The sequence below is a fragment of the Bradysia coprophila genome, assembly GCF_014529535.1.
Source record: "Bradysia coprophila strain Holo2 chromosome IV unlocalized genomic scaffold, BU_Bcop_v1 contig_81, whole genome shotgun sequence".
Taxonomy (NCBI): domain Eukaryota; kingdom Metazoa; phylum Arthropoda; class Insecta; order Diptera; family Sciaridae; genus Bradysia; species Bradysia coprophila.
In genome coordinates this window covers 69,655-93,983 of record NW_023503375.1, presented here as the reverse complement: position 1 = coordinate 93,983, position 24,329 = coordinate 69,655, and the positions used below count along the sequence as shown (strand labels likewise).

General features: G+C 35.2%; 1 protein-coding gene and 1 long non-coding RNA gene across 2 annotated transcripts; both read right to left on the bottom strand.

Annotated features, from left to right (window-relative positions):
- Positions 1–5,240: 5,240 nt before the first annotated feature.
- On the bottom strand, positions 5,241–6,019 carry LOC119072231. Its single transcript, XM_037177401.1, has 2 exons — positions 5,865–6,019; positions 5,241–5,777 (listed from the first exon to the last, which is right to left on the bottom strand). Exons 1-2 carry the CDS (start codon positions 5,913–5,915, stop codon positions 5,373–5,375), a joined length of 456 nt encoding a protein of 151 aa, XP_037033296.1. The 5' UTR covers positions 5,916–6,019; the 3' UTR covers positions 5,241–5,372.
- A 7,650-nt stretch (positions 6,020–13,669) lies between these two features.
- Positions 13,670–14,290, bottom strand: LOC119072147. The gene is made up of 2 exons (XR_005086794.1): positions 13,999–14,290; positions 13,670–13,860 (listed from the first exon to the last, which is right to left on the bottom strand). It is a non-coding gene; the product is annotated as an uncharacterized LOC119072147 (long non-coding RNA).
- Between the last annotated feature and the right edge of the window lie 10,039 nt (positions 14,291–24,329).

Below are 24,329 nucleotides of genomic sequence, written 5' to 3'. Positions count from 1 at the left end.
GTGTTCCAAGGTTGGTTCCTAACTTTTGGAATGAGAGATGATTCCTCTGGCACTTCCTAACTTCAATCGGATTTTTCGACGGATTTGGGTTATTTTCGATATAAGTGAGGTGTTCCAAGATTAGTTCCTAAATCTTTAAATTCAGATTCGGATAGAGTATCTTCTGAAACGAGGATACCTGCCACTTGTGACGCATTTTTTTTGATAAAATTTTTCTTTTAGAATTTTTTTGGCCTAATTTTTGATAATTTTTGACAATTTTTGCGTACAAGCGCAGAATGCGTCCTCTACAGCGATATCAGTTGTTTTGGAATAATGCCCAGGGTCTTGAGTTACTTATATGCCCAGGGTCTTGCGTCACTTATACTCTTTGAGTGTTTTTGACTGATTAGTGAATAATGTAAAAATTCAACGCTGAAGACATTCCATTCACACTGACAATGTACGTACAAGCCGTTTACATGAATTTGTCGCTATCGCAACATTATAAGATTATGCACCTCTCTTGCCAAAATTGTTATCGAGACGTGTGGGCCCTGAGGGTCAAGCCGAAGGCAAGAGGATTATATACTTTTTTTATCTGCCGAGAAAAGATATACCAAAATAAACGAAAATGTTCTAGAGTGATAAATGGGAAATTATCGTTCTAGGTACCTTTAATTGCAGCTCAGTCGCTCAGCGTGAATATTGAATCACGATCAAATAACTTAGGCATAGGGTGGTATCTGTTGCCAAAGAATTTTTTTTAGAAATCTCAAACCTGTTTTGATTGGAAACGGACGTAATCAACTTCGAAATGACCTTAAAGATTTAATTTAATTAAATATAATTGAATTGTCAGGTTAAGTAATTTTTCCTTGTAACAAAAGAAAAATTAAAAAATTTCTTTTCAATATTTTCCCGTGAAATCCAGTCAGTTCAACAAAAGTGTTAAAATACTGCAATATGGACAACTTTCGTAAGCGGTTAAGAGAACCTTGAAAGGTTCATGAAGCATCCAAAAAGTCTGTTCTGATATTATCGTGCAAAGAACTCAGAACCTAACGACTTATTCTAATTGCTTTTTGATGAATAATAATTAATATTTTCGGGTTTCATTTTAGTTTGCTCCATGCTCCATCTATGATATGATATCAGACACACATGAATAAGATTAGTGGGATGAGAGCATTGAGCAACCTCATGTAATAGTTTTTGACCGTTAAATCAAATTGAGATTGGCTAGTGAGCTCGTCAATAAGTTTAGGAGAAAGAAATTAAAAATTGATGTTCTATTTATCATCGAAATTGTTTTGTTTCTTTTTTATAAATGTGTATTACACATTGTGTAATAATGATTGATGGTATACTGAACAAATCTTTCAACCTTTAGCAGCGTTTCCGGACGGAACGCATACATAAGTTTATCGATTTTCCGTTTTTCAAACGACCATCCACTCACTCCACACATGATATCCTAAAACAATTTTGTATTCTATTACCTTTTCTGTTCTGGTGATGTGTTTGATATTTTTTCTCTAAATTCTTCTATTTTTCTATACTGTTCGTGTGTTCGTATAGAAACGACAAAGATTCACAATGAGGATAAAACTATGTTTTCCTTTTGCGTATATTTTCATACAAACAAACAAAGAGGGTAATAATCACAGTATTATGGAAACCAAACCACTAGCATGTGAAACGTTTATGACTTTTGATGTTGTTATGCAAAACACCTTTATTGTACACACACAATGTCATTTTTCTCTTTAATGGAATGCAGTTTCCTTTTAGCTGCTCTTTAATTTCAATAAATTTAAAGAATGAGGGTGTTACGCAGAGCGCCGTTGGAAAAGTTCAGTTGATTTTTTTTCCATGTACCTAGGTCACTTCGCGAGCCAACTTCTGGGATACTGGGTATTTTTGTAAGCAAACTGAAAATTTTCGACTAGATAATTTTCTTGTAAGAACTAAGTGCCACGAAAGTTGGCTGTTCCCCAAATTGCCCAATAAAATTTTTAGTTCACAGAACGTCCTATTCCAAGTCAATGTAGAAGCCAGTAGAAAATCTTACTCTGCTTTCGTATTTACGTATTTTCTTTTAAGAATTGTTGCAGCGTGCTCTTTCAGAATATAAATTCATTTGATATATGGGACTAAAAAAGGTCTACCTACCGAGTGTACCAAAGAGCCAATGAGCCAATTAAAGTTGACCAATGTTGGCTAATTTTAGAAAAACAAATATTTACATAAAAACGGTGCTGCTTATATGATATAAGTTGCTTAAAACCACATGCTATTGGCACTTGAGGTGTACTGTGACTTTCTATTAAAAAGCGAAGATCACGAGCTGCCATCTCATTTTTCCATATATTTTTCGTATCGTGACCTTTGCCACCTAAAGTGCTAATAGCATACAGATCGATTCATTGGACATCGGCACTACAAATCAATCGAGCTTTCCAGTTCAATTTGATTATTGAACCTATATCGAGATCCATTACTCGCAGTCACCAGATCTTTTAGTTACATAGTTTGGTACCCAATCTAGTACTTCATTAGGCGTAACATCTGGGATTTTTTTTGGAAAACATTCCCTCAAATTCTCTTCAAAATATGGGAAAATTAATGAGATGGTTTCCCAAAAATAGTGACTACTAATTACAGCTCAATTACAGCTTACTTTTGACGTGACTGTTGATGTTATTATCAAAAATTTCCATCAGAAAAATTCGATGTACCGAATATTATGCTAAATTCCAAAAATTAATTCTCAAATGTGCCAAATTTATTAATTAACAACAATTACATCTACCACACCTTTTACTGTGTAATCCGTTTGCATAACAGAAACAAATGCCATTACTGTACAATCATATTGTTTTTGGCTTAATGTACAATTTGCATTCAACTCGCTATCGTAAACTTTGACTTAACAAGCTTTCTGTTCTCAGCATAACAAAGTTGTTCGTCGTCGTCGTCGGTGCCATATTGAAAATGTAATGCATATAACCGGAATATGGTTTATGTAAATATTACTCAGATGTTAGGTTCCGAAACAATCGTTGTCACATAAATCAGTGGCGTTGCATGGAATTGTCTTAATAATTGCTAAGTTATAATATTAGTCATAGACGTGACTTTCGGTAAACTCACACGTTCACCTGTATAAACACCCATTAATACTGAAATGTGTGACAATTATTTTCCACCGATATTTGCATTCAGATGAAGGATAGGAAAGCATTTTTGTTCTTGATCTGTCTGTAAGCAGAAAGGACATAAACGGAACGAAAGTTAATTTAAATACGAAAAACTTGAAAATATGTCTACGTCTATGTCAGTCCACTAAGTCGATGCTCCATTATGCAAATAAAAAATTTAAATTGAGTCGAAGCGGTCTGTTCACAAATGACATCACGCTGTTGGGGATAGGAATTTCGAAAAAAGCGTGACAGTCATTACTTATTTAGGCCAATTTTTTCCAAATGGGTCTCATGTGACGAAAGGTGATGAGGTATTGATAAACTGAAAAGTAACTTAACGTCATTTGTGAACGGTCCCAAATGAACTTCATTTTGACGAAAGTATATCCATCTGATGAGTTTTTTTAGCCCCGTACGAAGTACTGGGGGTTATAGGTTTAATATGCCGTTTGTAACATGTCGAATTAGAAGCAGACGGTTACTGCAAAGCATTTGCCTATGTTCATAGATGACGAATCCGCAAAAAAAAAGTCCGTCCGTCCGTCCGTCTGTGACCCCTCTAGCTGGAGTAAATCACAACTTTTTTTGATAATTCTTTTTTTCCCTTTTGTCAAAAGAAAGGCTAAGTTCGAAGATGGGCGATTTTGGGTCGATTTTGGGTAGACGAGCTTTTGGGTCGACCAACTTTTCTTTAAACAATTTTTTTGTTGAAAAACTTGAAAAATACACATTTCTTAGATTTTCGAGCAAAATTGTTCAATTTAACGATTTTTACCTCATTTCGATCGATTTTTTCTACCGTTCCTTCAATTCCTACAAAATTTTCGCCCAAAAAGCTAAGATACAGAATTTATTATTCTATAATTTTTTCAAAGACCGTTTGATCTTCATGGGTCGATACAGCAAAGACTGAAAAAAGCCCGAATTTGGGCCAAAAACTGACTGATATCTCGAGAATGACCAGGAACTCAGCCTGGCACCCGAACTTTTCGTAATCAGTGCACCAAACTGCACCAAAAACGACCAACAGATTCTCCTCCCCTTTCATGGTCACAGGATGTTCTGTGGCCCCTGATTAAAACTAGCGCGCGCGAAGTCGGACATAATCACTGGTTTAGACTGTAGACAGTTCGAGGCGCACCACGTTGACTTTTATTGAAGATAGTAATCGGATGGTTACGGTCTGCGATATTGTTTTCGGCCTGCCATTTCGACCAGAAGATCCATCTGATGAGTATTAGAGGAGACCATAACAGAACATGTAAATAGGACAAAGCTACAATTCTAGTACTTTAAAATAAAGAAAGCGTCGGTAATAGTAGATTATTGACATATGAGGTCATCGTGGTCGTTCATTTAGTGATCGTCCATGCATCGACAGAAGTAGGTTCATAAGATTTGATCTACAGCTTTAGCTGAACGAATCTGTACAAGTACTCACCATTTCGACTGCAACTTTTGCCCCGCGTATGATGTTAGTTCAAAAACAAGTCCGTATACTCTAACGGCCAAGGTTTTGTACACAGCACAGACACATGATATGAATGATTAAGTACGCCATTAATTTGAAACAAAATAAATTGTTTTTCCAGTACGCACTCTAGATACGCACACATTATAATAATCTAAACCCTTTTAATCTAAACAAGATTGCTGTAATAATAAACTCTTCATGACCGAATGGAAACTGGAAAACTAAAACCGCAACTGAAAAACCTTTTCACTAAATAACAGCAAAATAGAGTGCGGAATTTGCTAGCAAACAGTCAACCCAAGCAAATAAAGAGGGAACACACATCAAACTAACCCCCAGAACAGTTATTAATCCTTTCTACGAATGGGATATATTTTTCCAGGAAAAAAGAATCAACCTCATTTGTTTTACACAATTCATTAATCATACATCATTTCGAGATGTGAAGTTGAGTCTTATGATGCGCATAGTAAATGAGCTGAAAGAATTGTACCTGGGCTTCAGTAGTACCAGATTAGTATCATTGGTTGGGACGCAAATATAACGATGGTCCGATTTCGAAATAAAAACAAAAAGAGGACTGAGGTAAACAAAAAACATCACAAGTTTTAATCAGATAAAAAAGCGACCAACAATTTCGTGTATAATCAACGTGATACTTCCATTAACTATCTGCTAGAACACAAATAGTTCTCACCTTTTAACCAACTGCCTCATATTCTTTCATCTGCTGGAATTATTTCCATTTCACAAAACATTTCGTACAATTGTTGCTCGGTTTCTGCAGACATACTATCGAATTCGAAATGGTGGCCCAAATGATCGCGGATAGCTTCATGTACCAAATGTTCCATATTACGATAACTTGACACGGTACCCTTTTCGCCGCGTTCGCTATCGTCTCCATTTGTGTTCTCCTGTCCGTTTTCGTTGCCTTGATCATCATCGATTACTTCTCCACCAGCGTCTTCATCGCCTACCGTACATTCCACCGGGGAGTCATTTGTTTCAATCGGTTGGTCATCCGTAGGTTCAGGTGCATTATCCTTTATCGGCTCTCTATGTATGGCTGCCTCATGCATAGCATTAGCGCCTGGCACTGGCAATGCATTTGCGATCTATAAAGTTTTGTTAAATTTTGAATATTTTTCCGCTTTAAAATACTTGCACAAACTATGGTCACAATGTTGAACAAAAAATTCTACCTGAATGAGAGTAAGGAAGCTTGTCAAAAGTATTATCGTAAACTTGTTCATGGTTCAGATGTTTTAAGAAAACTGACTGGCAACTCCGTGGTGGTGTCGTCTTTTAAAGAAAATCGTTTTGTTGACAGCAAACAAGTTTCTTTTTTTTTAAATAATTTTTTTGTTCTCACATCTTCCTTTTATTAAATTTTTCTGTTCATTTAATACGTATACAGCATACAGTGTTCTCGGTCGTAAAGAGAGACCATTTGTGTAAATATTTGCTAGTAGCAAAAGTTTACACAAATGGGTTAATGGAAATTTTTTTTATTCGCAAAATAATGTAAGCCATTTTAAACCATCATCGCGTGTGCACCACGAATCAATTTTGGGATGAGTTTTCTACTTGGTTTTCGTCTTCGTTTTTTTTTTATAATTTAAATAAATTTGATAAATTATTCATATCACTCTTTATTGGGAGATTTATGCATTTTATGAATAAGTAATTCGTTATAGCATTTTTGTTTGCTTATGATAAAATGTAGAAAGAAAGAAAAGATTTTTTTGTGGTTTAATGAAAAAAGTTCCGTTTTAATAACTTGAAAAATACCCTGGCGAAAAAAAAACATTCTACGTCGACTTTTATTATCATCTATTTGAACATCAAAAGCATTGAAAGGGATTTAAAAAAAAAACGTTAAATTATACCAAAGGTGAGGAAACTTGAGGAATATGAAATAAAAAAGTGTCTCCCGATATGAGTGTTAGGTCTTGCTCACAGATGGCCGTTTTTTTTGCGTTACAGAAATTAAAATAAAATTCTGCGATCGGAAAATCGTCTGTTTTTATTGATTGACAAAATTTTTCCGAGAAATTTTTCATCTATAAAAATTCAAAAGTAAACTGAAATTGAAAACAAACTCGCCTTTTTATAGAAACAAACAATATTGTCGGATGGTAAATGTTTTCTATACGAGGGGGAAATAATGCAAAATTAGGAACACAATGGAACAGGATTTTGTGGTATTTCTGGACAGTATATCAAAGCACCAAATATAGTAATAGAAACAAAGTAGAGGAGTAGGTCACGACAGTGTACCGAGTAATTTTACATTTTTTAAAAGTCATCTCACTAAAGGTCAAACTCTGACAGTGATAGTATACTCCTATTATGCTAGGGTCTTTGGCAATGCACATCCAGCGACGACAAATAGATTTTCAACTTATTTGTACATTCTAAGGTTACACAGCAGAACTTCCATTAAAATGTCAAAGTATCGACATATTATAGAGAAATAAGGAAATTATTTTCAGTTATTTTAAGAATATCAACAGTACCTTACATTCACCAAAAAAATTATAACAGATGGCGTTGCTGACACCTCAACGATAATTTAAATAATATTCATCCAATATGGAAAAAAATACTTTCTGTTCAGTTTGACTCCAGCAACAAATTAATTATTTGTGAGCCACCAATATCCATACAAACCCAAGCTAAATTTGATGATTCTCCCGTTCTATGACCACCGCCCGTCAAAGTCTCTTTGTGCATGTTGTGCTTGCCCAACATCTTTTACATGCTACATGCGCCGAAAACCGTACTTTTCATGTTTGAAGCACGCCTTTCGACGCCCTCAGCATGTAAAATCCATTACATAACTCGGGATAAAAGTAAAAAGTCTCGTTTTCGTGTGTTTATTGACCTTGACTTCGCCTCGGATCAACAAAATTCACACGAAAACTCTACTTTTTATATTTTTATCCCTAGTCATGTAAAATACTATTAACCTGTTACAGACGGATAGCATATCACCAGTACTATTATCTGGTCTATTACTTCCATCAACGTACTGTCAGTGCTTTGCTTCCATCTATGAAAGTATTTTTGATCTGTTAATAGAATAGTTACAAAAAATTGGTGCGATGGCTGCAAGGGAAGCTGGCAGATACCTTTTGAAGTATTGAAGTAATGCCATCCATCCATATTTCTGGAAAGAAATGAAAGAGGATCGAGCTAAAAAAATGTTTGGAAATCGCTTTACAATCATCTATGCTTTAATTGTGTATTTTCAAACAAGTGTATGGTATCACTGGCTGCACCGTTGATTAGTACGTGGTCCGCCTATGAATGGTCCGCTGAATAAATATATACAGAGAAAATATTGTCATCTGAAATTTGCTTCATACTTCTAAAATAGAATTTTTTTATGTCTGCCATCCATCGACACAAGTGCATTCCTATGTTAGCTTTACAAGTCTATTGAACGAAAAAAAGTATCACAAAAAAATACCTAGAAGAGGCAAGTGAAAACGAAAATTTCGGCTACTGTTTACATTATCTGAAACATACGCACTTACTATCATGCTCTCAGAAATAATGTGCAAAAAAAAACATATTGCGTTCAACATCTACCAGTCTGGTTCACGAAAAACGGATAGTCATTGTCGCTGGATATATTGAAAATTTCGGTGCCAGAGATATTTCAGTCTGTTAACATTTCGATATAAAATGTGTTCCATAATTATTTTAGCTTAAGCGACACAATCGCTTTGCGAAGAAAAAATTGTAATTTTATTTTAAGCGAAAATTGGAGAACGTAAATATTTGAACACAAGCAGGTTATTCCACAGAACAGATCCGCCTAATTTTGCGGACGTGTGTGTTGCATTATTACTGTCGGCAGTAATTTTGGCCTTTGTTTGTTTCGATTGTAGAATATTTTTATAGTAAGACCTAGTGTGTACAGAGTAGAGCCTCGATTTTTTTCTCTAAATAGACTTTGAATTTTAGTGTTTTTATGTTTTATCGGACAATGCTTCTCATGAAATTCTATTTACGACGGCAAAGACCCCAGCAAAGAAATGGTATTATGTAGAGTATGGCATTTTGACATACCAAATACTCCATTATTTTGCTAGGTGTTTTGACGTCACCGTAAATTTTTGAGTAAAATACCTCCTTTGCAAAATGATAGATGATTCTTGTGTGTTTACCGGCCTCGGCCTCGGCTCTGATCATCATTTGTCTCATTGATAAGTAATGTACCAATACTCGTTACGTACTGTATGACGTTACGTGATTAAACAATGTAAATGCATATTTCATGAGCAAATCGTAGATTATTTCGCTGTAACACGTAAAATCTGTTACTTAATTAATGTAATGCACATTTTCCAATGTAAGATGGGACCAGTAAGAACCCATTTCTTATTTTTGTATTATGTATGTTCTTGTTCATGTATCGTCGTTGCATTTTGCTGATAGACGTGATATGCGTGCCATATCATGAGAATCTTCTTCTCCAAACAATGAAAGAAGAATTCACAACTCCACAAGGTGACACTAGTGTTTTGAATTGGTCAGGCTCTACGAAAAACGATGATTCCGGTTTCATAAGCACGAAAGAAACCGACTCAAGTGGCATAGACTCTACTGACACATCATTGATGGAAAATCAAGCAGATGATGACCGGTCAGAAGCCTCCAATGGAAATGAAGAAAGAAATGAAATGAAGAAGTGAAAGATTTCTACGTATGAAGTGATTGACGAAGTTGGAACGGTACAGATGTCGCAATTTGCGAAGTGCATTAGTAAAGTCCTTTGAACGCGCGTTGATTTTTGTGGTTGCCGTTCAGGTCGCTTTTTCATTGTTTCCTTTTTTCTTTCTCAATGTTTTTCAGTTCTTTTTAGAATTTCGGTTCGTTTTCAGTTTGCAGTTCTTAGTTTCTGATTTTCTTCTTTTTTAATTTCGAGTTTTTTTCTTCGTCATTAATTTTCAATTTTCTGTTTTCTGAGTGAGCTTTGATTTTGAATTTGAAAGATTTTTTATTGTGAAAAAGTCATTCCGGTTGTTAGGTTCAGGGCCGGACTGGCTCGAAAAAGCCCATCGGGGACAAACTCATAAGGCCCATGTATTCGGGCAACTGTTTCGAATAAGGCCCATTTTCTCATACGACTGTATCTGCTCATAATTTATATCATTTTCATCACTCGAACTACAAAACAGTAATTTGATTCTGACTTGCACGATGAATTTAAGCGAGCCGGTGCCCATATTGTTTTCAGGCTCGTAGCAAGAGTCAGCTGGCAGGGGGCTGAGCCCTACAAGGGAAAGATTCCAAATTTGTAATTCATGAAGGAATGTACTTGTAAAGGTAAAACTACGAATCGATAAGCTGCTACGAGAATAACTAATAAGTAGCAATGAAATTATCGCGAGCGAAGCGAGCGTGAAAGTTTTTCAATTTTCTGTTTTCAAAACATTCTAGTTCACTTCTCAGAACCCTTAACTGCTCCAGCGCATGGGACAATCCAGCGGTGATTATTCGCAAGCGCGGCAGTTATTTTAGAGTAGTCACCTCTCATTGTACAATCTTAAAACTAGAAACTTTGTATGTCCCTGTGTAAACTGCTAGGGAGTTTCTACACGATTCTTTAACACATAGCAGGATATTTAACGCCGAATCGAAAAAACAGACGATATTCAAGCGGGGATGGAAAAAATGTTTTCTTCCCGGTAACTAAGTCAAAACTTCCTGGTAACCGAGAATTATGATGAAAGTTTCCCGGTTATTTGCAATCAACTTCCCGGTGGCGTCAATATAATTTCCAGGGGCTTTTCGAGACTTTCATGCTGACTTTAGAGCGAGTGGAGTCACATTTGTCGGTGCTTTCTTACAGGTATACACATGAATTGGAGAAAAGCTCTGTAGATTTTCTTTAAATCTGACAAGATACTTCAGTATGATTTCGATCTTTCTTGAAAACTAACATGGAGTGTTAAAAGTTAATTCACGAGCGTAGCGACCTAGTTTTTTTTAAATTGGTTTTTGATGGTGCAACAAATAGTATCCGCCTTTAAAACTGCGCTAGAGTCTTGATGAAACTTTACCTCGAGCATTCGTTTACTTAAGAGAGAAAGAAAAATGCGGCGCAGGCGAAATTTTTATTTGATCAAGTTATACATCCTACAGGGAAGTGTCTCACCAGAAGAAAAGCTTATCAGTAGTATAGGTAGTCATCAAGTGTAATCATCGGGAATTATAACTAACGATATAATAAAATCGAATCGGATCAGTAAAATACTTCCCAATAAGTTTTTTCCGCTGTGGTAGCTCTTCCCGCTAATAGACTTCCCGATAAGTACTTCCTGATGTAAAGAACTTCCCGATGAGTACTTCCTGCTGATAGAAGCTCCCCAATTAGGGCTTCCTGCTAATATGGACCTCCAGATAAGTGCTTTCCGATGAGTTTTTCCAACTTTGTAAACTAAAAAAAGTTTTCACCTTCGGCGGATGCAAAATTTCCCGGTAACCTCATTGTAACCCCAAAAAATTCCCGGTAACCAGGCTACCGCATTATTTCCATGCCCGTGTTCAAGACACTTCGGAATATGTCATTGAACCGTTGAGTTCATCTTTCAATAAATTGACTAATTCATCTATGACCTTTTGAGTCACCTGAAAAATCGATACTTCGTTAACTAAATATCATAACTATGAGAGCTCACCAGGCAGATTTTTCCCAATTTTTCTTTAAAAATTCTGATCAATTAAAGTTTTTCCAACGCCAACAAGGCGGAAAGACAAAAAATCGAAAATTCTTTCCCAATCTACGAATCTACAGAAAGCGTAGATAATTTTGAACATCTAAGCAGCGCCGCAGGCGAACTTTTTTTATTCTTTTTTCAACCGTTGGAATATTGAGTCAAATATTTCTTCACTTGGGCCCTGATAGAATCCTTTCGGCCATGATAAAATCCGTTGGGCCAAGCAAGGCCAGGCTAGCGTTTTTGGGCCCGGATAAAAGCTTTTGGGCCCAGATATAGAATATTTCCAAGTTCTAAAGTGCCGAAGTGATTTGACTTCCTGCTACCAAAACTATGGAAAATTCTTCGTCGTTATAGCCTCCGAATCATTCAATAAAAACTGTGATTTAAAATCCTAAAAGAAATTTTTGCGTTTTCGTTATTGGATGGAACGAATAATGATAAAAGTAATATATATTAGTGAGAATCTTAGAAGGCTCATTCGGGCCTTTGCCCGACCGGGGCGAAAGGCCCATCGGGAATCCCCCGAATTCACCATATGGCCAGTCCGGGCCTGGTTAGGTTAGAGAATTTTTGGCTGCCGTTTTTTGTAGTAATAAAGATTTGTTAAGTTTCTTCGATAGTTTTGTTTGTTGAAAGATTCCGTCTGGCGTTTGGTCCGACATGGAGAATAGTGATAAGGTATTGTGATTCCGCTATTTGTCAGAGGTTTTTCGCTGTAATTACGTTCGGTGTTGTGTTTGGCTTTTTCACTATGTGAGGGGTAAAAAGATTTCCAGTGTTTCTCCAATGTATGCCATTTCGATATTGCATATCACAAGCTTTCTTACTCGAAGGAACTAAACATTTAATTCAAACTGTTCCGTTCGATTACTGTATTGTGAAAGAGCCGGTGGAGCAACTGAAGATGGCCACCACCGAGCTCCTTTCTATGGATGTTTCCATCACAATTCACTTTACGTGATAATTAGTAGTGGTACGGGAATAGCAAAATGTGTTCTGTTGAGTGGTTTTGGTCACGTGAGAGTTTGTGTAGTCCGTTGCTAAAGCGCAACGTAAAAAATGCCGTATGCTCAATCTTTGAGTATTTGATATATTTGATTAGTTTCGCTTTGAAAATGTAGTTTTTCCCTTGATTGTAAATTTATTTGAGTTTTGGCAAAGCACCTAATAATAGAGGTAGATGCTTTGGTTTGGTTTGGATTGTTTAATCACGATACATCATCGAATACATCTGTTATACGAAATGTCGACAAAAATAAACGGTGAACTGTGGGCTTTTAAGGTCGTTTATGGCACAATGTACGTTAAAATAATGAAGTAAAAGAATTTTGTTCCAATCTATCGATCAAATTAAGTAACAGATTCGATTAAAATACTGAAGAAAATGAATTTTGAAATGCTTAGTTAATTTGACGATTTTGATTGATTTTTCAGACGAAAAATCTCTCACGGATATGCCCATGTCGTCGTCATTCGTCGTATTATTAATAGTTATGCAAATGGAAAACTTGCCCATGTATTTATCTATTCGAATAATACAAATTTCAATGGAACTACAAAGGCGCTTTTCAGAAGCAAATCTTATGAGCAACAAGACGTTCAAAGCACAAAATATGTAGTATCTGTTCATGATGCCAAAGCAAAAGAGAAAGTATCCAAATTCAATACGTTTGTACTTAGACAACCATACCCAATCCAAACGAATAAGCAACTGTCAATAGATAGTAAAATAAATTATTTACAAAGATTTAAAAGAAGAAAGAAGAAAAATTTCAATTTCATATTTCCATTTGAAGTTTTTGAAGAAGAAGTTAATAATATTGATAATTCCATACCGTCACAAACACAAGATAAACCAATAAATTCAAGTGATGTCACAGTGCGATCACAATAGAGAGGTTTTGATTTTCACTTTTAATTATTAATAAAAACTTGAAATTTACCCAGCGATGCCGTTCTTCTTGGGCTAAGTGGAACTGATTCATAACGGAATGAAATGGGAATACTTCCTCTAGGGAGTGCTTCAATTTAATCCATTTAGTCCATTAAATTTCATACGATTTGGACACCGAGTGGGTCTATTTAGACATTTAGACCTATTTAGTATTTTTAAACAGGCCCGGACTGGCTCAAAAAAGCGCTTCGGGGAAAAAGTGAAAAGGCCCTTCCGTTCGGGCAACTTTTTCAAACTAGGCCCTCGATTCTTATGACTGAAAATTTAGTGTAATTTACACAGTGTAAGTGAATCACACAGTTCCGCCACATCACACGAACAATTGGGACATTTGCCTAGGGCGCAGCGATTTGGCGGTGCAAAATTAAAAAAAAAAGATTGTGGAAATAGCTCAAAGAAAAATTTTCGAGGGGAATTTAAAAATGTACAACCATCGAAAAATGTATTTAAAAAATTTCGCTCTGTTAATATTTCTTTAAATTCCAATCGAAATTTTCCTACTGAGGCCTTACTCTCAATTTTTTCTACGATTTCCAAACAAACTTTTCTTACAGAGGCCTTTCTCTCAATTTTTTCTTCGACTTCTTACTGAGGACTTTCTATTAATTTTTTTTAGATTTCCAAACAAAATTTTCTTACAAAGACATTTCTGGAAAACAAACAGAACGGCCTCAGTGGAAAAATTTCGATTGGGAAGCATAGAAAAAATTGAGGGAAATGCCTCAGTAGGAAAATTTTGATTAGAAATCGAAGAAAGAATTAACGGAAAGGCCTCAGTAGAAAAATTTCAATAGGAAATTAAAGATTTTGTCCATGTTCGCTAAAATGGACTTTATTTGTTTAAACAATAAATGGTTGAAATTCAAAAAAGGCCTCGTCGGGAATTCGCCCGACTAAGGCAAAAGGCCCTTCGGGAATCGCCCGAACGCCCAGTATGGCCAGTTTGTGCCTGTTTTTAAACCCATTTAATACCATTTAGTACCACTTTGTACCATTTCGTAAATTTAGTCCCATTTAGTACCATTTAGTCCAAGAAGTGCGGAAATTACAAGTTCTATGGAAAGTCGACTGGTAAATCGAAAGCTTTTCGTCGACGCACATCTAGCAACAGCTGGTTTTGTAGCAGCTGGCAAACATTGTTATATATTTGTTTGTTTTTTATTTGTTCTCTTTATACGCAGCTGAAAGAAAACCAGCTATTGCTAGATGAGCATGCCGAAATGATTTACTCCTGGTAGTACACAATATCCAAGCTTTCTCCATTTCAATCATTCCGATCCCATATTTCGCTTATGCATTTTGTAGACCTTGCCATAAAGATAATTGATGCAAACGAATATCGCTACTGACAATATGCGACATACTGATGCAGATGTAGATGCCCTAAACGAGTTATCATTTTTCAGTTTGCTAAATAAATGAAATTAGTTAACAGTTCTGCACAACAAAAAAAATGAGGGAGAACTTCAAACACAGCTCTAATTAGCTTTCTGAAGTAAAAGTAACGTTTTTTTTATTCATGAACGGATATACACCAGAAACTGTATGAAATTTTTAATTTTTTTAAATAAAACATCCGTTCAAAACTTGAGACTGAAAAGTGCATTCGGTGCATAAAATTTCAAAATTTTAATTTACAGAATGTTTTTGTTCTTTGCTTTGATAAAACATCAATTCGAGACGAAATGGCATACTCGACAAACAAAATATTTCAGTGGAAATTTGCAGAAAAGAGATTCATAAATAAAGTTTAAAATTAAATAAAATGATGTGCGGGAGCTGTATCGATGTATAATAATGTAGGATGTGTATGTATGTCCCCTAACAACGTGTCAATGCACCACTGTTACTACACATATATATAATATTGCTTTGTAAAACAAATGTGATTTATGAGACTTGTTAAACATGAATAAATTTAGATAAAATTTAATTAATTTTCTATCAAAATTCGGTTTAATATGAGAGGATGAGTTGTGGCTTTTCCATAAAACATTCGCGGATAACAATGAACATCGCGTCATTAATTACAGTAAATTATTATTGAGCTACACGCTATTTTAAAGTGATTTCTTGCACAATTTTTAGATCATGTTCCGTAATGACGAAAACTTATGCTGCACAATAATTACTGTTTTTCTGGTCTACATATAACCTAATTAGAAACGACAAGCGTCATCTGTTAAATTTACCAGAGCTTGTGAACTCTGGAATCCGTTACTTCTTTTGTTTAAAGTATCCGGTTGTGTTTTGATATGAGATCTTTTACTTCATTTGTTATATCATACATTTTACTATAAAGAAGAACACGAGCCAGAACTAATCGCTAATTGTCGTCATTGTTGTTGATAAGAAATGACTAAAAGGTTTAAAAACCATGTGAAAAACAATACAAAAAGAAGAGTTGGTTTCACCTTGCTTCAATTCGTTGCGGTTATAATGTTCTGTAATACTAACCATCATACGTACATCACCAGTGATTAACGTAGATACTGAAATTTTATCGCCTATTTCGTAAGCGAATCCAATAAAAATTATTTGTTAACCACATTCGCTCTTGAGTCACTAAGACGACAATAAGAGAAAACAGCTAAATTTCTGATACAGAAAAACGTTTCAACCAACAGGTGCGTTGCATTTGTTAATGACGCTGTTGACCAAAATACGATGTAGTTAAAAAGAAGAAAATTCTTGTTTTCGAATGGTGATGATGAATCTGAGGCTAAGAATATGTAGCGGTGCAAAAGAATTTAAAATTTTACACTTAATTTTGAAACTGTAGCTTTCATCCTATGTCTACGTCTTCAAACTTACGGGATAATAATTCCAGCAAAATTCTCTTAAGCTGTAAGATCGAAGGGCTGGTGAATAGTTATTTATATCATCGAATGATAAATGCTTTTGTAGGAATTAGATCTAGGTGTGTACACATTGTGTACCTAAAGAACATTTATCAGTGAGTTGCTTACAACGTTTTTCTCAAAAATGGCAATGAAAGTTTCACGTTTCGTCAATGAGTTGAAAATATTACTACTTTTGTTACGAGTGATGAAAAGTGGAACTTTTCAGGATTAGTGGTGAGCTGGTCCTTACGAGGCGAAGCCGTACTTTGTAAGTAAGTCCCCCTAATTTTGACAAAAAAAAAGTCCCAAAACAGTGACCGTAATTTTATGTAAATTTGCATTAATTGCCGCAAACGACATCAAAATGAAAGACAATGAGAGCTTATTTAAGGTGACAGATATAATAAAAAGTTCAGAACGATTTACTTGCCAATTACTTGCTCTATTACTTTCTTTGATCGAAGTTTTTACGAAATCTTTTACTTCATTAGTTTTACCATAAGTTTCCTTATATAAGATGGAATTAACCAGAGCCCACTGTCTTTACATTTTTGTTGCTGCTGTCATACAGATGACTACAAAATGTTTTTATTGCTTGCCCCAAGCGAAAATTGATTCTTACATATCAATTTGGCCCCTGCGAAAATGGTCGATTACATGAGGGATATTTGTGTGACACTATCGTCAAGGAATCTCTATTTTCGCGGGGTGCACAGTCATTCACGTAAAACGAGTTTTCGCGGGGTGCAGCCAGATGAAGGAGAATGCATCATCTGAAATATTTAATGCCTTCCAACAGAAAAAAAGAAAATAATTATTGATGTTTTGTGTTTTTGAACACAAATTTTCCAGTGGCGTGAGTTGAATGTCGCAAAAGCATTTGAATTATTTCGAAAAGAAAATCACAAAACTGAAAGTGTCAGCCATTTTTTGCTCCAGCAATAAATTCAATGTTTGTAATGAACACATGGCAAACACTTTTAGTTGCGTATTTTTCACTTATATTCGAGAACACTAAACACTTTGCTTATGTTAGACATTATTCACTTCACTTCACTGCAAAATTTTTATTCTAAATAACGACAACAACAAAATTAATGCATTATCCTGAAACGGAAAAACAATTCAGTGACAAGCCGACTGTTGTGACCGTTGTGACGTGTATTGAGATTACTGCTGTAACAATACCAACATAACATTAGTGTTGTTTTCGGGATTTCTTTCTTCGTAGACGTGTGAGCCAATTTCGGAGGGTTCGGCGGAATACTAGATTCGTTGTTACTGCGTTAAGGAATTGATATGTAAGAATCAATTTTCGCTTGGACAAGCAATAAAATAGAATACAGTGCAAGCTGCTGCCATGATTCATTACTTGGGGAAACAATTTTGAAACTCGCAACTCACGCGTGTGTGTTTAAGCGCCTCGGTTTGAAAACTGTTATTTTGACGCGGGTAGTTACATACCTCGCCTTCGGCTCGGATATGCAAACTCTACCCTTGTCAAAATAACAGTTTTCAAACCTTGGCGCTTAAACACACACTTGTGAGTTGCTCGTATCTCAAAATTGTTCCCCCATGTAATGAATCATTTTCGCAGCATGCACTGTAACCTACTATTGTTCTTGCGGCGTATAATGAGTGACGTATTTCGTTTCAGCTGATCCACATAAGGTTTTACCATTACCACGCGAATGCGTGCACATTATTTACCCGTATAAACAAGTATTAGCACATTTGTTTGTATGAGTGGACCAGTTGGAAACCAGTTGAAAGAAAATGCGTCACTCATTTCAATTTAAAGTCGCCCACTGCACTCCAGAATGCGAAGTGATTGAAGTGACTGTGTAGGGTACACAATGAAAGTATAGAACAAATAAGAACACACATCTTCACGATCACATTTTAAACATAATTATAATAATTGACGTGAGCATCATGGTAAAAATGAATGACAGGCGTTTATACGAATGTAAAACACCAAACTAGGAATTGCATTATATATGTCGGGGCCAAGGAAAACGTTTTCCCAAATTACATATACGCAAGGCAAACCTTTTTTTGTTGGTTTCTTATTAAATTCATGTCGGAAAAATTAAAATACTAACGACGACAACAACAACAACAACAACAAAGAAGAACAAAAAACGAGTGAGAGCGAATATGTGCTTTCCATGAAATATTAAAGAAAAAACCATTCTAAATTAATGTGCGCCATCATAATGTTTTTTTCGTATATAGAATTATGATGGCACCGAAGAAAAAAATCGTAATAAAATATTTAATTTTAATTTTGTAAAGTGATATATGAAATATAGGTATTTCTGTTATAATATTGTATACCCTACGTTATTGTGAGTTATACACAATATAGAATTTAGTGGAAAAGCGTATAGACTTTCGTTGAAGCTCAAAGGTACGATGAAGACGACGACGTCGTTTACAATAAATGCGAACGAATGTTTGGTACACATTACCTTAACCTACCCGTCTACGAAAAAGATGGAAGGACATGAACACAATCATAAGCACAGATCGTATGTACGTATATTGTACGCTGTATGCGTATATTGGATATGTATGTGTGTTTAATAAAGAAACCAAACTTCCCCAGGGTAAACAAATAAAATAATAACACGTTTTTTACGGGTTGAGCAATAAAAATTGGGGAAAGTCACGAAATATGAAAAATGTTGGAGGAATTAAATTTAAAAAGAAATTGGAAAATTTTTATCGAAAATGGGGTTTTTCCGATTTTTTTTTTATTTTATTTAACAACATGAATATGAATAATGGAAATTATTTGTTTATTTTCGCAATAAAACATTGAAAAATGGAATTGTTTTTCTCTCTCTCACTTTCTTTCTTTTCGTTCGTTCGATCGCAAAATGTGCACATGGTTTGAATATCGATAAAGGATTTCCCTTGCCTAATTCCCGAATTATGGAGGTTTAAAAGCACTTTATGTAGATAAATTTGATAGTGTGGTGTATGCTTTGTGAATGTTTAGTTGCTAGTTATAATGCCTCAAAAAGGTAGATCGCAAATAATTTTCAAGTGAGGTAATAAACATTCCGCATCTCAATCTTTCCTGATCTAAAGCGAATATATTGAAAATAGCAGCATCAATTCACCAGTAATATTGCTGGTAAAGTTGTTTGTAGAAATTTGTTCCGATATAATTAAATTGCTGCGTGACGTCTTAGACTATTTTCAATTTATTTTTGTCAGACATTTTAATATTGAAGGAACATCAGACACAAGACATGGTAATAGTTTTTGCTGTAAGTGACATTTCTTTCATTTTACCAACAACATTGCGGGAAATCCATGTAGGGTTGTTAAGACCTTTACTGGCCTTTTCTATTGGTATTGTTATTCGATTTTAGCATATTTTAGTTTTTATGGGACTTGGGGGTCATTTGTTATAAAAAGGAAAATGTGTGTTAAGACTAATGAAGTAATAGATTTTGCACCAACCATTTAGAAAATTAGTTTAAAGAGCAAAACTAACTGATTTAATGATCATATCGTGATTCGCCGGCCATTTTGAGAAAAACTAATAATTGCGATGTCGAAGGGGAAGGGTAAAGTATCCATCCGAGTGACAACTTTCGTAAATGGTGGGACACGGTTTCTCATTTTATCAATAAGAAATTTCAGAGCGGGGAAAAAATGATTCTTCATTTACACTGCTCCCGAAAGGGATGTGTCGTATGAGCGTTAAAACTAATTTCCTGGGGGCTTAGTGAGCAGCTCCATCTATTCAATGTCAATGCAACGTAAATTTACTGGTGAAACTAGGACAATTAGCAATGCAGTGCTTGGATTTGTATGTAAACGACGGGTTGATTTTTTAATGAGGAAATTAATTAGGAGATGGGTTGGTTGCAGATTTACCATATAATTCAGGAAATCTTCTTCAAGTGTTTGCGAACAGTTCCTTATTTTTCCTAAAACCATCCATATAAATATGAACTTCCACTTGTTTATACGTATAAAAGCAACTTGCATAAATGTTGAGTCTCGAGTAATAGAAATTTAAATTGAATTTTCAGCGAAATATTTTCAATCAAGAGAATTGAATGGCACATTAGTTTGGTCGGGAAGATTTCATATATTCAAAACTTACAACTTTTGTTTGTCATGAATCTTGTTTATCTCCGAAACAAACCATAATTTCTGAACCATATCTATGTTGAGTATATTTACTGACAATATGACTATATTTGACGAGGTAATTATAGATTCAAAAACAAATTATTGGAAAACATACTGCGAAAGTCTAATATTTATTCATCGATTGACGCACGCGAAATTGGTTTTTTGTGTGAAATCTACTGGCGACGTTAGGTTTAGAGTTTTTTGTGAAACTAAAAAGTAAAATTTCGCAACAAAAATCTGAATGTATTAGAAAAACATGATTTTCAATGACGTAAAGTGGAGTGTAGAACATTGCAAAAAAAAACAAAAATTATGAAGTCAAACAAACTGTTTTAACAATGTTGTTGTATTAAGATCGCGTGACTTTTCTGTGTTAAACAGCAAATAAATGCTCCTGGCAACAGATATTTTAAGTTAAATATTAAACACTTCATCCAATAAGACATATGGCACCTTCGATAAAATAAAGAAAAACAACAAATGTTAGTCTGCCACTTTTTGACGCATTTCAAACGTGAATGTTGAAACACATTCTATGAGAACGAAAAATTTTAAAAATTTATTTTAATGAATTTATTATGTGATAATGAAGTTCGCTTACTCGCTGCGACCAAACAAAATGCAGAATAGGTTTTTAGTTCTGCTTCTGGTTTTAGGTATTATCAGACAGATCAGACTTGATTATTGATACTTCAGGCGATCAGCATATCATGATATCATTTGATGTTTTTTGATCTGTTTTTGAAATGCATTAAAGTAGTAAATAAAACAGTATCACATAAGCTTGCGGAGCAAAAAACGTTACAGTAAAAACGATTACAAAATCGTGATGAAAAGTCACGTTTTCGTGTGTTGATTGAACTTTTTATATCTTTGTCCACTGTTACGCAATAGTAATGTATGCCACCGAGCGACAAATGTGTGATACATCGTGTGCCGCAAATAGTATTTCACATGAATAGGAATAAAAAGAAGAAAAGTAGAGTATTCGTGTGAAATTTTTTGTTCCGAGACGTAGCCGAGTTCAATAAATACACGAAAACTCTACTTTTCACTTTTTTCCAGCGTTTTGTAGTGAATTTTACATGTCTTTGAAGCCTAAACCAATTTTGTTGTTTTCTCTAGGTTTGTAATGAGCCACTTTCGACCCTAGAGAAGTTCAAAGCATGTCAAAAGCGAGGTCAAAAACATGTTCTCAACTCAGTGCCAAAAAGTAAAAATTTCGCTGATTTTTTTGAGAAAAACATTGTATGCAACTCGGTTAGGGAAGGGAATTCGGTAAAAACGGTTTCGGTAATATCGGTAATACCGGGATCCCGAATACCGGTTTTAACTCTTTGAATACTGGCTTTTACTAAAGTTTGAAATTATTTGAAATATTTAGTATTTTACGTCAAAAACTTTGGGAAAAACTAAAGAAAAAGTCAAAATTTCAAGGGTTATAGGAATGCTTGAGAAAGATCGGCATTTTTTTTATAGTAACAGAAAAGGCTCGAGTTAAAGCTTAAGATTGAGCTTCTAAGGTTCTTCTAAATCTCAATAGGACTGAGGAGTTTTAAAGCGATAAATCCCCTTATGAGTTACCAATTTCTTTGAATTATTTTTTTTAACCCTTGATTTCCACGTGAAAGTTAACGGAGGACAAATTAAATCGTTTTCAACAATACAAACACTTCGAACGAAGACATTTCAGCGTCAATTTTCGAAAACTGTCTTCCTGAATTACTGCTCCAATTCCCAAGAATTCCAGTCCATTTGAGTGAAAATCGAAAAAGATTATTGGTTTAAAATCGACTGAATTTTGATGACCCGCTAAAACTACATTTTCAAAGCTTTCAGTTAAATTTGGAGTCTCAAATCATAGGCAGGCTAGTTAGTTAGGCCTTGGTGCCTAGGCCCCAAAACCAGTCTCATACGTTTTTGATCTTCCATAACTGGTTGGTGGTAAGCGGCCAAAAGTCGAAAAATGAAGTTTCGTAGTCCGGATTTCATTTCCGTAAGGTGGTGAGGACACGAACGTGTATGGGCTCGTTGAAAATCTGAGTTCGAGTACCTTCGTAAGGTTTGATGATTCTCAGAATCGATGAAACTTCGGTGAACTTTGACGATGGCTGTGACCTCCCTAATGCAATTATTTGACTAAATTATTATTTATTATAAATATGGAGGACCTCAGCTTTAAAGAATGACTAATACGTAGTAGTTTGGCGGGGCGGAACACACAGTTTTTATCTGAAAGTAGTCACGTGCCAAACTACTACATGTTGGTATTGCTATAAAGCTGACGTCCTCCAGATTCATAATAAATCAAATAATTGCATTAGTGAGGTCACAGCCCTCGTCAACGTTCACCGAGGTTCCATCGATTCTGAGAAATTTGTTGGATGGCATATTTTCGGCCGTTTATCATCAAACTTTATGAAGGTAATATTTGCTTCGAGAGTAATCGAACTCAGATTTCCAACGAGCCCATACACGTCCGTGTCCTCATCACCTTACGGAAATGAAATCCAGACTACGAAACCTCATTGTTCGACTTTTGGCCGCTTACCACCAGCCAGTTATGGAAGATCAAAAATATATGAGCCTAACTATCCGCCATACAAGTCCCGGAAAAAATAGCACCGATTTCGGCCTGTCGAAATTCAAAAGAACCCTCGAAATAAAATTGAACTGAAGAAGAAGATCAAATGACTTCCATATTTTTGCAGCGTGTAGTTTATTACAATAACTAGCTCGCGCCAATTGCGTTTTTTTACGAAAATGCTATTAGCAGCACCTGCAAATAGTGGCTCATGGAGACTATTCGTAGTTCCAAATAGTGGTTCATGGAGACAATTCGCAGGAACTGTAAATAGTGCTTCACGGAGACTATTCGCAGTAACTCCAAATAGTTTCTCATGGAGACTATTCGCAGAACATTTTTCTTAAAAATGGAGAAATTCGAGTTCCTTAAAAATGGTTGACAATGACTGAAAAATAGAATACAATCGTGAATCCACTGGCTGAAAAAAGTTTGAAAAAGTCTGTGGAATTCCAGTCCACAGTTAACAATTTATACTTTAAATTAAAGTCTTTAATGGTATACAAACTCTACGCTGTCGGTAATTATATTTCACCAAAGTTATCAATAGCACAGTATTTGAATTCTATTTGAATGTAAATTGGTAACTTTGGACTGTAATTCCACATAATTTTTAAACATTTTTCAGCCAGTGGACCGTATGCTATTTTTCAGGAACTGTGTACTCATCATAACGTACTTATAGTTTTTCTATTCTTCACTTATAATTATAATCGTCTCTTAAACAAATCTTAAGTACAACTAGTGAATATGAATGTTTGAGAATTTTTGTACCGAAAACTTTCAAAATAGAGCCAGTGCAAACAATAATCACATCGTACTTGTTAGTTCGATAAAGCAGAATTACATTTTGAACAATTCCATTGATTTTCTTGATGTTAGCTAATTCATTCTGTAGAAATGCAAAACATGTATCAACGACAAAACTTTCGATTGTCCAGCAGACATACTACTCTTCGTCTACCACTAGATGATTGATGTCGCTTCGGTTATTCTTTCGGATAGATTTGATTTTTGTCGCTCGCTTTGCGTTTCATTCCTATCGTAGTCAACTTTGATCCTTTTGGTCGAGTCGACCCAGGAATCTTAATATCAAGAATTTTGATATTGTTAATGCTGGACAATATCGCAATAGGTAGACTGCAACTGAATGTAGTTTGTTGAATATCAATATTTTTCGACGGGAACACTTTGTCGATTTTATTTCCCACTTAACCATTCATTTTCTCTCAACAATTGGATACAAATCGGATGGTGTTTTTGTCGATAAATCTAGAGTTGATACGCCACATTCAAGTTACTAAGCTAGATCGGAACGGTCGGCTTGATATGTTAAGCCTGTATGGGTCATCATAGATAAATCTTATTTGAAATTTCGACCTTTGTCC